Raw genomic sequence first — 13,720 nt, forward strand, 5'->3', positions numbered from 1 at the left:
ATGTTACTTACCATAACAGTTGTTATCCAGGGACAGCAGGCAGCTATTCTCACTAGTGGGTGATGTCATCCGACAGAGCCCCGATACGGACATCTTGCAAGCATGTCTTGCTTGAAGAAACTCAGAAGTTTCGAGATGCCCGCACCGCGCATGCGCCAGTGCCTTCCCGCCCGATGGTCCGGGCGTGTCTCCTCAGTTCAGGTAGCTAGCAGAGAAGCCAACCCAGGGGAGGTGGGTGGGACGTGAGAATAGCTGCCTGCTGTCCCTGGATAACAACTGTTACGGTAAGTAACATTGCTTTATCCCAGGACAAGCAGGCAGGTATTCTCACTAGTGGGTGACCTCCAAGCTAACCTCAATGGGATGGAGGGAGAGTTGGCAACTTAGGAGAACAAATTTTGTAACACAGTTTGGCCAAACTGCCCATCCCGTCTGGAGAAAGTATCCAGACAATAATGAGAGGTGAACGTATGAACCGAGGACCAAGTGGCAGCCCTACAAATCTCCTCAATCGGTGTCGATCTGAGGAAGGCTACAGAGGCTGCCATTGCTCTGACCCTATGTGCTGTGACCTTACAGGGAAGGGGTAATCCAGCCTGGGCATAGCAGAAAGAGATACAAGCCGCCATCCAGTTGGAGATGGTGCGCTTCGATACAGGTCGTCCCAACTTGTTTGGATCAAAGGAGACGAAAAGTTGAGGAGCAGTTCTGTGTGGTTTGGTGCGATCCAAGTAGAAAGCCAAAGCACGTTTACAGTCCAGAGTGTGAAGAGCTGATTCTCCAGGATGAGAATGAGGCTTTGGAAAGAATACTGGAAGTACAATGGATTGGTTGAGGTGAAATTCAGAGACCACTTTAGGCAGGAATTTCGGGTGAGTGCGGAGGACCACCTTGTCATGATGGAATACTGTGAAAGGTGGGTCCGCCACCAAGGCCTGAAGCTCACTGACCCTGCGAGCAGATGTGAGGGCCACCAGAAAAACCACTTTCCAAGTGAGAAACTTTAGTGGAGCCTTGCTCAGAGGCTCAAAAGGAGGTTTCATAAGCTGAGAAAGGACAACATTTAGATCCCAAACCACTGGAGGCGGTTTGAGAGGAGGATTGACATGAAAAAGTCCTTTCATAAATCTGGAAACCACAGGATGAGAAGAGAGAGGTTTTCCTTGTAGAGGCTGATGGAAAGCCGCAATAGCACTCAGGTGGACTCGAATAGATGTCGACATGAGACCAGACTGAGACAGATGTAAAAGATAGTCCAAAACAGAGGATAGGGAGGCTCGCTGAGGCTCCTTAGAATTGGAAATACACCATGAAGAAAATCTAGTCCATTTTTGGGAGTAGCATTGACGAATAGCAGGCTTCCTGGAAGCCTCCAAGACATCCCTCACCGCCTGGGAAAACTGGTGCGGAGTTACGTTGAGAGGAACCAAGCTGTCAGGTGGAGAGACTGCAGGTTGGGATGAAGCAGAGACCCCTGATGCTGAGTAAGCAGTGAAGGAAACACTGGAAGTAGGTACGGTTCCCTGCTGCTGAGTTGAAGTAGAAGGGAGAACCAAGGTTGCCTGGGCCACCGAGGAGCTATTGGAATCATGGTGGCATGTTCGGACTTCAGTTTGACTAGAGTCTTTTGAATGAGAGGGAATGGCGGAAACGCATACAGAAAGCGATTCCCCCAATCCAGCAGAAAAGCATCTGCCTCGAGGCGATGATGAGCGTAGATCCTGGAGCAAAACTGAGGCAGCTTGAAATTGTGGGGAGCCGCAAAGAGGTCTATCTGAGGCGTTCCCCACTGAGCAAAGATCTGATGAAGGGGCTTGGAGTGGAGTGTCCATTCGTGAGGCTGGAGAAGACGACTCAGTTTGTCCGCCAAGACATTGTCCCTCCTCTGAATGTAGACAGCTTTGAGGAAGGTGTTGTGGCGAACCGCCCAATCCCAGACTCTGAGAGCTTCCTGGCAGAGGGAGGCCGAGCCCGTGCCCCCCTGCTTGTTGACATAATACATGGCGACCTGATTGTCGGTGCGAATGAGGACCACCATGTCGTGAAGCAGATGTTGAAAAGCTTGAAGAGCATTGAAGATGGCTCTGAGCTCCAGAAGATTGATTTGATGGAGTCGGTCTGCACAGGCCCAGAATTCCTGAGTACGAAGCCCATCCAGATGCGCTCCCCAGGCATAGGTCGAGGAATCGGTTGTGAGAACCTTCTGGTGGGGAGGAGAATGAAACAGCAAACCTCTGGATAGATTCGAAGAGGTCATCCACCAGAGCAGAGACTGCCGAAGAGCAGGAGTGACTGTGATGTGTCGAGTCAACGGATCAGACACCTGAGTCCACTGAGATGCCAGGGTCCACTGAGGAATTCTGAGGTGGAGTCTGGCAAACGGTGTCACATGAACTGTAGAGGCCATGTGGCCCAGGAGGACCATCATGTGTCTCGCTGAGATGGTCTGGCGAGAAGACACAGACTGGCAGAGATGAAGAAGAGCATCCATGCGCTGAGAAGGAAGGAATGCTCCAAGACGTACGGTATCCAGGACAGCCCCGATAAAGGGAAGAGATTGGGTCGGCTGTAGATGAGACTTGGGAAAGTTGATCTCGAATCCCAAACTCTGCAGGAACAGAATCGTTGACAGGGTCGCTGAGAGGACCCCTGAGGCCGAGGGAGCCTTGATCAGCCAGTCGTCGAGGTAGGGGAATACCTGAAGACCTTGGTTCCGGAGGGCCGCGGCCACCACCACCAGACATTTGGTGAAGACTCTGAGGGACGAAGACAGGCCGAATGGAAGCACTCGATACTGCAGATGGAGATGTCCCACCCGAAATCTGAGGAACTTGCGAGAGGCCGGATGAATGGGAATATGAGTGTAGGCCTCCTTGGGATCCAGAGAGCATAACCAGTCGTTCTGCTCGAGGAGGGGGTAGAGAGAAGCAAGTATCAGCATGCGAAACCTGTCTTTGACTAGGAATTTGTTGAGGACCCTGAGGTCCAAAATGGGTCGCAGGTCGCTCGTCTTCTTCGGAACAAGGAAGTACCGGGAGTAAAACCCCTGGTTCAGTTGGTCCGTCGGAACCGGCTCCACGGCACGAAGCCGGAGCAAAGCCTGAGCTTCCTGAAGAAGAAGGGCGGTCTGAGTCAAGTTGGAAGGATACTCTCTTGGAGCGTGGTCCGGAGGGACCCGATGGAAATGAAGAGAGTATCCTTCCTTGATGATAGTAAGGACCCAGAGGTCGGTTGTTATGGCCTCCCAGCGACGATAAAAATGATGGAGGCGCCCTCCGATGAGAAAAACAGGGGGAGGCAGAACAAGGTTGGTTATGCCCTCGACGAGACAGTCAAAAAGGCTGAGTGGTCTTAGGGACAGCAGGCGACTGAGACTTAGGCTGACCCTTCTGGGGAGGCTGACGCTTCGCCGGTTGCCTCGCAGGTGGAGTTTGCCTCGGCTGATAACGCCTCTGATAAATCAACGGCGGACAAGAAGGTCGAGACTGCTGAGGCTTAGGCTTCGGCCGAAGGATAGATTGGAAGGACTTTTCGTGGTCAGACAACTTCTTCGTGACAGTCTCGATGGATTCGTCAAAAAGATCCGCCCCAGCACACGGGACGTTCGCCAGGCGGTCTTGAAGATTCGGGTCCATATCAATGGTCCGCAACCAGGCCAACCGGCGCATCGCCACCGAGCAGGCCGCCGCTCGGGCTGAGAGCTTGAACGCATCATAGGCAGATTGCATTAACTGAAGCCGAAGTTGGGACAGCGAAGCAACCACTTCCTCAAACTCAAACCTAGCCTGGGACTCGATGTATGGTGTGAACTTCCGAAGCACAGGTAGAAAAAATTCCAAGTAGGATGCAAAGTGGAAATTGTAATTCAGGACTCGAGACGCCATCATCGAATTCTGATAGATGCGTCGACTAAACTTATCCATGGTTCTGCCCTCGCGGCCCGGAGGCACTGAAGCATAGACCTGGCCAGGATGAGACCGCTTGAGCGAGGATTCGACCAGGAGGGACTGGTGAGAAAGCTGAGGACCCTCGAAGCCTTTATGATGCACCGTGCGGTACCGCGCATCCAATTTGCCAGGGACCGCAGGGATAGAGTAAGGAGACTCGAAGCATCGCATGAAGGTCTGGTCGAGGAGCTTGTGCAGGGGAAGCCGCAAGGACTCTGCCGGAGGACGAGGCAAGTGCATGGTATCGAGGTACTCATTGGAATATCGAGACCCAGCATCGAGAGTAATGTCCATGTCATCTGCCATCTGCCTGAGGAACGATGAAAAGGACAGTTGGTCCGCCGTCGCCGGTCTGCGAGACAGACTAGAAGAAGAAGAGGCTTCAGGCTCCAGAGAGGCCTGCGAGCAACAGGACGAGTAGAAAACCTCGGGGTCCTCGAACTCCGGGCCCGGAGGAGGAGACCCAGTCGAAGCAGCATACCCCAACCGAGGCAATTTCTTCTGAGGCGAGATGGTCGAGTGCCGAGAGGAATGCTATCGAAGAATGTCTGGATCAATGCCCCTCTCGATGCCTGGAAGGGGATCGAGCCTGTCTGTTCGAAACTGGGTCAGACGCCTCCAAGGAGCAGATCGGACTCGATGCCGTTGATCGCAGAGGCGGAAGAGTCGGCGCCTCCCCCGACGACGCCCAGGCTTGATAGGGGGTTCAGAAGAACTCGTCCTGCTTCCTGCTATGCCCAGGACTGGGTGGCCCCGAAGGTGAACGCCACACTGAGTCATGGGGCAGAGTAATCGGTTCCAAGGGAGGCAGGTCACTAAACGAGGCTTTCCTCGAGGGGATGGGCTCCAAGGGAGGCATATCACTAAGGGAGGCCCTCCTCGAGGGAATCGGTTCCAAAGGAGGCACAGCACTAACGGAGGACCTCCTCGAGGACCCGGACACCACTCGCCGCTCCTCCTCGCCGAGCAACGAGGTCGTGCGGCGAGGAGGAGGGGCGGTCCGCCCCTCGAAGCCGAAGCTGGGAGGTCACCCTGGATGGTGGCAATCAGTCGAGGCCCCATGGTCTGCATGAGCTCCACGAACTGAGCCTCCAGAAGGGACCGCAACGAAGCCGATATGGAGGGATCCGCACCAAAAGGGGGCCCTTCCGCACGGTCTCCGCGCTCCTTCGGTGCTGCGTGCTTCTGCTTGCCAGTCTTCGGCACCTTGAGCACCACCGGTGGAACTGTAGGGGCCGATACCTGCTCCGAGGAGACGGAGGAATGAAAAAAGAAATCAAAGAAAGAAATAAATGCACAGGAGAGCCAAAAGAACTCAACCCGCGGCAAAATAGAAGGCAAAAAAAGAGATTCAATGGGCGCAAATTGAAGATAGACTTCTCAGCTCCGCGGAAGAAAAAGAACTGAACTGAGGTGACACGCCCGGACCATCGGGCGGGAAGGCACTGGCGCATGCGCGGTGCGGGCATCTCGAAACTTCTGAGTTTCTTCAAGCAAGACATGCTTGCCTGATGACCTAGGCCTCTGCCGTCACATCATCTGAGAACACACGGACAGCTCGACGGAAGGAGACACCTCTGGTAACATAGCCAACTAGTTGGATTGCCCCCAGTCCTGGGTGAGCGATCGACCACCTGCTCCTGGAGGGAGATCACCGGCCCTGAACTGGGGGCCACCATACAGACCTCTCCCCAACTGGAGAGACTCGCGTCCATAGCAAGAGACACCCAAACCAAGACCCTCAGAGACAGACCTCTGCACAGGGTCAGTGAATTCAACTACCACTGCATGCTGCTGCATGCCATCACCATACAAGATACCGGCATTGAAAACGAGTCCTGCAGCAGACTCCACTGAAACAGCAGCGACTCCCGGAGTGTACACAGCTGAGCCCTGGTCCACGAGCCCACATTAAGCGCCGTAAATATTAACATTCCTAGAATTGTTAGGTGGATCTACATTTTCCGAGACTCCGGAAGGAACCCTTGGTTTCTGGTTATGTGAAACTGAACCCCCAGCAACTCCAAGTCTTACATAGGTTAGAGGTAGCTCTCTCTCATGTTCAGTCCCTAGCCCAGACGTTGTAGTAATTGGACTACCTGCTGCACTGCCCAGTGCCCCTCTACCAGAGAGGCAACTCTGATCAGATAGTCATCCAGGTATGGATGGACCAGGATACCCTGAAAGCGGAGAAGGACAACAACCACCACCATGATCATGGCAAAGCCAGTAACAACAGAAGAGTCATAAACAGGAAGTGTTGTTCCAAAACATGGAACCCCAGAAACTTCTTGTGCCCCGGGAGATGGGGAAAGAAGATACATTTCCGGGAGATACCGGGAGGCCAAAAACTCCTCTGGTGCCACTGCCGTGATAACCGATCTCAGAGTCTCCATTTAGGAGCACAGGACTTTCAGGATCGCATTAACTGTGTTCAGGTCCAGAATTGGCCTCTGTGCTTCAGAGACTGGCACTGAAACGGAGAAGTATATTGAGCATCTCCCTGAGGCTAAGTCATCTTGCAAAATGAGCTCAGTAGCTGCAATCACCAGCAGCCCGCGAACCGTGGACTGCACCCGTAGAACTTTCACAGGGCACCCTACAAGCGAATCCAGAGAGAAGTCTGGTGGATGCCAAATTGAGGCCGCCGCACAGAACCTCGAAGACCCAACAGACCGAGGGCACCGGCTTCCACTCTGCCAGAAAAGCCGAGACTCCCTCAGATATGGGGAAGTAGGGCCAAGGGTATGGTGTCAAAACTGCATTTTTGCGGGAGCATGTCTGTTATAGGACTACTGACAGGCAGAGTTCCCAAAGTGGGGGCTGGCGGAAGAATTGAAGCTTTGACCCGAAATCTGGGGACCAGAGCACTGGTGAGGGTGTCTGAAGTGACAAAAATTAGGTTGTTCTGCATCCCTAGTGGTGCGAGGCTTGTTCGGCAGGACCTTAAGCTTACAGTCCTGCACACTGCCTATAAGTTCAACCAGCCCCTGACCGAACAGAAGAAGGCCTAGAGAAGGCAGGCTGCTAGGGTGGCCTTGTGGGAAGAATCCCCTGACCACCGACGTATCCAAAGCAATCTTCTGGCAGACACAGAATAAGCTCCCAATTTTGCAAAGACCTGCATTATATCATGTAAGGTGTCTGCCAAATAATCCACACCGGGAATCTGAAAGTCAAGCTACCCTCAGGATCATGGCGAAGCTTGGAAGACAGGCTCAGGTGACAAAGGATGCAACCGCTGTCACCTTTACTCCAGCTGCCGCTGAACCAAAAAAAAAAAAAAACAGTAAGCATAAAATCCACCTGCCTGTCCTGAATATCCTGCAGGACCACCACTCCATCTAAGGGTAAAGTGCTCTCAGTGACCTGAGCCACTGCTGGACCAATCTTCGGTGAAGGGAACCGTGCAGAAAACGTTGGTGCCATGGTGTTTAACCTGGCTATGACTCTAGCACATATGAGGGGACCCACTGTGTTATCCCAAACCTCTGTAAGGATCCAGACCAGATCCGGATTAACCGTAAAGGAGGTGGAGAGCGGTCTTTGGTCACTCATCAGTGAACATTCCTCACGGCAGCTGATCCAACTGCAGCTACAATTCCCACAGGGATTCCGACCTGATATCCACAAGATGGCTCGACCTAGATGATCTGCGTACAGGCGGGGCCTTCGCCAGGACACGGGTCTCACACTTCTTTTGATCATTAAGGTCAGCTAGGTTAGCCACATCAGCTGACGCTGCTGAGATGCCCTGAGGCAACAAAAGGATGGAAAAAGATGCGGTTGCAATGGCAGGCATCGCCCTCCTATTCTCCAGGGAACCAGTGAAGAAGAGTGCCCACCTTCTGGGCTGGCTTCTGAGGGGAGTGAGAGGCATGGACTATTATTTATTTATTTATTTTTTAAACATGCCCGATACATCCTCTGCCCAAAAATCATGGGAAAAATATCCCCTGCGGCCAGGGCCGCACCATGTGCATCTGATCTAGAGAGCTTAGAAGGTTTCCGAGACATTTCCCTGGAACTAAGCTTGCGTTTTACTGGAGCGTTGTCTGCACCCTTTTTAGGGTCAACAGATGTGAATTTTGCGGCACTGGTAGCAGGAAGCCCAAGAGGGACCTCTCTGGGGGTTGAAGGCACAGAATCCATGCATACCTCGAGCCCCCCTCACATGCCACGGCGCACGTGAAACACGGCTGTGAATTCAACAGCCATCTGCCGCAAACGAGGCATGAATCCATGCCATGTCTTGAGAAGGCCATCTGTGAAGTTTGGAGCGAAAACGAAGCTAAGTGCAAAAAATAGATTTTTGAAAAGTTTGAAGAAAATCCAAGATGGCTGTCGCGGGTGCCAATTTTACCCTAAAACAGCGCGGGAAAAACACAAGGAACCTGGGAAAACGGCAATTTTGCCTTTTTAGAGGTGGTGGTGCAGGGGCTCAGGACATGTAGGGAAACCACCCAAAAACCCCTTTTTAGCACCCCCCAAAATCACCAAATCAACTTGTATATAGCTACTCACAGTAGTCAGTGCTGCAATAGAAAGAATACTAAAACCATCAAACCCATACACCCAATATTGTGCAATAAATATATTTTTTATCCTCTGTAGGCTCAATATTCTCCTTATGCATTTCATTGAGAAGATGCATAAGCCATTTTCTTCATTGGATCTCTTTTGTTTTTATGTGTGATATGCTTATCAATACTGTGATGTTTAAAATAACTTATCTTTTAAGTATCACAGTATTGATAAGCATATCCTCTATAATAAAACCCTTACCCGCGCATGCGCTGTTGAAACAGCGTGATCCCTGCTGCTGTCATTTCTGCTTCTGTGCTGAATTCGATTTGAGGCGCATGAGGCAGGAGAGTGCGACTGTTTTGTTCGGTGGTTTCCGCATGCGCAGTAGAGCGTGCGGCAGTTTCCCCATCAGTAGGAGCCTGCGGTGATTTAAACATTGCCTTTCTTCCACGACGCTGCGACCCCGAAACCACTGCAGACCACCACAAAAACTGGGTAATAGGTAAAATGAAGGGAGAAGAGCTACTGCTGGACAGGGGGAGCAGGGAAGGGGTGCTACTGGACAGAGGGGAGGTAAAAGGAAGAGAGAAGGGCTGCTGGACAGGAGGAAGGGAGAAGGGCTACTGCTGGACAGGGGGGAGGTAAAAGGAAGGGAGAAGGGCTACTGCTGAACAGGGGGAGGAGGGAAGGGATGCTGCTGGACAAGGGGAAGGTAAAAGGAAGGGAGAAGGGCTACTGCTGGACAGGGGGATGTAAAAGGAAGGGAGAAGGACTACTGCTGGACAGAGGGAGCAGGGAAGGGGTGGTGGTGGACAGCCGAGGAAAGAGAGAGACAGAAAGAAAGACAGACATCTATTGTAGCACCCGTTAATGTAACGGGCTTAAAGACTAGTCACATATAAAAACAAAAGAGATCCAATGAAGAAAATGGCTTATGCGACTTCTCAATGAAATGCATAAGGAGAATATCAAGCCTACAGAGGATAAAAAAAATATTTATTGCACAATATTGGGTGTCTGGGTTTGATGGTTTTAGTATTCTAATATTAAAAGCCCAGATATTAATAGCCTGTCACTTTAGATATTTGCAATAGAAAGAAGGGAAGGCAAGCTTAAACCCAGCATGCAAGGAGATATGGAAGCTGGGAAAACTGGATTTCAAGTCTTCTCACTGCCTCACCTGCCTGGTCACCCCACTCAGTGACTACCTGGACCTCTGAAATACTCAAGGAAGGTATGCAGTCCGGTCCCGATTGCACCTCCACAGAACCGTGCAGTCTGCGCTTCACCCCTTAGCAGACGAACCCGGGGTGAGCTAGCTCCCAATCCTGGAGCCCCAATCTGACGTGCAGGCTGTCTGGGAGGGCTTTCTGTAGTGGCAGGTAACCCACCAGATGCAGACTTTTTCTCAAAATCAGTGATCTCCCACCGAAAGGATGTCCCACAGGGTGTATCCACAGCACAAGGGAAAGACCAGTGCAAAATATCAAATTTATACACTAAATTTTAACAAAAGAAACACAAGCAAAAGAGATGAGCTTCTACAGTTTGGCTGTAGGAATACAAAACTGGACTTCAGACAGCATGCTCCAGGAGATGGACTCAGTGGGAACGGCTCAAGGCCCAGTGTCATCGTCGAGGGAGGAGCAGATGCAGGTGTTTTCAGTACCTCCTGCTCCCACAGTTTAAGATATGGGGCCTGGGGGGGTGCCTTCTTGGCAGGAGGGAGTGGGCATCCCTCCTGCCTTTTTTGGGGTCGGAAGGGGCGGGTTCCTTCGTGGCAGGAGGGAGTGGGCATCCCTCCTGCCTTTTTTTCAGGTGTGGGGGGGAAGTGGGCTCCTTCATGGCAGGAGGGAGTGGGCATCCCTCCTGCCATTTTGCCGTGGGTTGGGGGGTGGCTCAGGGTGCCGGCGTAGGGTGGGAGAGCATGACTTTTTTTTTGGTTTTTTTTTTTAAGTAGGACAGGTTGTGTTTAACACAGCACAACATCTATGCCATTAAAAACAAAATTAGAAGCCCTAACAGCAGTGACAGGAGGCTGCTTTCCTGTCACTTCTGCTAGGGCTTTGCACATGTCAATCACTCACTGAGCAATTGAATCGGTTGCATTTACATGCTAATGATTTGTACCTCCATGCAAATCGTTTGCATGAAAACATGTTTGTGTATCCATCGCTGTTGGGGAAAAGGCCAACAGCAATCCAGTCATAAGAACATAAGAAATGCCGCTGCTGGGTCAGACCAGTGGTCCATCATGCCCAGCAGTCCGCTCACGTGGCAGCCCTTTTGGTCAAAGACCAGCATCCTAACTGAGACTAGCCCAACCGGTAATACTGACTGACTTTTGTGCATCTTGGTCTAAGTATTTGGGAGATGATGTGTTCAGAACACACACCAACGACCTTGAAAGCATGGATGCCACCTGATTTAGCACTAAATATGATGTCTGTTTGTGGTATCACAACCAATGTAAAACGATCAATAACCAGATAGCTTATGTTTTTCAACCTGTTATAGCTTTTTCTCCAAATGAATCTGAAAAATTTTAAGGGAACAGCTTTTAAAAAAAATGACAACTCCACAGAGGCACTTGTGTTCTCATATACCTTTCAAAGACTGCACATAATAACTGAGCTCTTTTTATTAAAATGAAGTCAGTATCACAGCCTTACCTGAGTTGCTACATTTAACAAAGCTAATCGTCCATTTTTTGAAATTGTAAAAGACATAATCGGATGGTCTTCTTGAACTCTGAAACAGCAAAATAAAAGATGTTGTAAGTTAAGCCACTAAAACTGATTTAGAAATTAGTGAACTCTGTTTCATCTGAAAATTTCAGTTATTTGAGACCACTTTGCTCTGTTTTCTAATCTACTTGCACAAGAGAACTTACTGAAGAGCACTTCAACACAAGATGATTACCCATAGCCCAAAACAGAAGCCTTAGATACAAGTTAATATTCTCTGCTAAAAATGACACCATTGTGAAAAAGACCACCAGAAAGTTAACTGCTGTTTTTACAAATCAAAACACACACAAATATACAACTCTTAATTAAAAATAAATTACATGTTCCTATCTGTAAGGTCTTCAAAGTTATAGCCTCGAATCCGTTGATGTGTGTCTGAGGCCAGAACAGTCTTCCCGTCACTCAAGCACCAAAGACATTGTACTCGTACCCCTTCCCAGGAGTCAAGCAGGTTACCGTCTAAGTCCTGGTTAGAAAAGAAACACAACCCAACTGAGAAAGGGAACATATGCATACCTTTCTCCTCATCTATCCTTCCAAGACCACTCAGTAGTCTTAATTGATCTTGGCGAGTCATGTGCAACCAGTATTTACATCGAATCTTGTTTTTATACCCTCTGCCACACTAACTGCTCTCTTCTTTCCCAAAAGATTTTCTAGCCACAGCTTAAAATAACACAAAACCCTGGTATATAAAGAACTCCATAGGTGCCACACATCTTTTTCTTATTGCTCTATCTAATATTCTAGAAGTCTCTGCCTCATCCATACTTTGCTTTTCGAATACCTTCTAAAAACTAAGGAATTGTAATAGATAAATCTAACCTGGGAAGCACAGCTATGAGCTTTGGTCAAACGATCCTTCAATGTATTGAGAAAGTTGTAAAGAATTTATAATTGATTTGACAGAGAAAATTTCATGTTATTAGTACAATCTCTATTGTAATACACAGTATTATATGTAGATTGTTCTGTGGTGATATGGAAGAGATTACAAACCATTCAAAGGCTTATTTTTTCAATATCAAAATATAAGATAACTCCTCTATATTTTCAATTACATTGGCTCTCAGTGGAAGCTGGAGAGGGCGGGGAAACTATATACAATGGTTTTACTAATTATTCAGGGAGAAGCGCCTGAATATATGAATTGATTGATATCTCAAATTATAGTAAACAAAGAATGGTAGGTAATTATATTTGAGGTTTCCAAGACCTAGAGGGGTTAAACCAAAGGATTGCATTCTGCTACTTTTTTGTGTGTGTTTCGCAGCAAGGTGATGGAATGCTTTACCAGTACAATTGAGATGTATCCCTTATAATGTATTTTGGAAAGCCCTCAAGACCTATCTATTTGAAATATATGTAATAGATTTAGGGATTTCATTTTTAATTGGTAATTCATGGTTATGACCAGTCTTCTCAATTACTGTAAATTGCATTGAATTCCTGATTGAGGCATAGTAGCGATTCATAAGAATTGATGTAATGTAATGTACCATGAGAATTAATAACTGCACTGTTAGTTTTTTTTTAAATACAGTAACTATGTATATCATGTGTTATAGTAACTTGTTTTGGGATGGTTCTGCATGAAAGGCATTACAAAGTCAATTTATATCATTCTAACTGCAGTAATTGCTTGGACCACGTGCTGACCAAATTTCAGTTTCAGCATTGGAACTGGCTCAAAATCTATATTCCGTCTCATTTTGGTTTCAGCTGAAAATGCCTGTATGTTTTTGGCATAAACCAAAACCTTGGGCTGTGTTTCCCCTCCAACCCCCAAACAGGAGCAGCTTTGTGTGCCGCCTCCTCTTGAGCCCACCTAGTCATGTGAAAATATTCATTTCTTTCTTAAGAAATGTTCACATATCGATGTCAAAGCTTTTTTTTATTTATCTCTGGAAAAGAAAGTGATGTAATTGCAGGTAAAGAACAAAAAAATTTCTTTGATTTATTCATGAAACAAGATATCCACAAAAATGTGTATTCTAACTGAGGAATAAATTAGAACACCCTAACATAGAAACATAGAATATGACGGCAGAAAAGGGCCTACGGCCCAACAAGTCTGCCCACTCAAATAACCCTCCCCTCTAAGTTCCTCTTTGAAGTGAGCCCACGTGTTGATCCCATTTGATCTTAAAATCAGTCACGTTACTGGTCTCAACTACCTGAAGTGGAAGATTATTCCAACGGTCGACCACTCTTTTGGTGAAGAAGTACTTCCTAGTGTCACCATGGAATCTCCCGCCCCTGATTTTCAGCGGATGCCCCCTTGTTGCCGTAGGGCCTGTAAGGAAGAAGATATCTTCTTCCACCTCAATGCGGCCAGTAACGTATTTGAACGTCTCTATCATGTCACCCCTCTCTCTGCGTTCCTCGAGAGAGTAAAGGTGCAACTTACCTAGTTGTTCTTCATAAGGTACATCCTTGAGCCCTGAGACCATCTTGGTGGCCAATCGTTGAACCGATTCCATTCTTAGCACATCC

At 48.7% G+C, this 13,720-nt stretch overlaps 1 protein-coding gene across 2 annotated transcripts in view; it reads right to left on the reverse strand.

The window, feature by feature from the left end:
* WDR26 (WD repeat domain 26) overlaps positions 1-13,720 on the reverse strand; it is a 180,081-nt gene that overhangs the window by 35,740 nt on the left and 130,621 nt on the right. For both annotated transcript variants that reach the window (XM_033938136.1, XM_033938137.1), the window contains exons 10-11: positions 11,545-11,690; positions 11,147-11,225 (exon numbers count right to left, since the gene is read on the reverse strand). In XM_033938136.1, coding sequence (XP_033794027.1) covers positions 11,147-11,225; positions 11,545-11,690 — 225 coding nt within the window. The remainder of the gene's footprint in view (positions 1-11,146; positions 11,226-11,544; positions 11,691-13,720) is intronic.

The sequence above is a fragment of the Geotrypetes seraphini genome, chromosome 3, assembly GCF_902459505.1.
Source record: "Geotrypetes seraphini chromosome 3, aGeoSer1.1, whole genome shotgun sequence".
Lineage (NCBI taxonomy): Eukaryota > Metazoa > Chordata > Amphibia > Gymnophiona > Dermophiidae > Geotrypetes > Geotrypetes seraphini.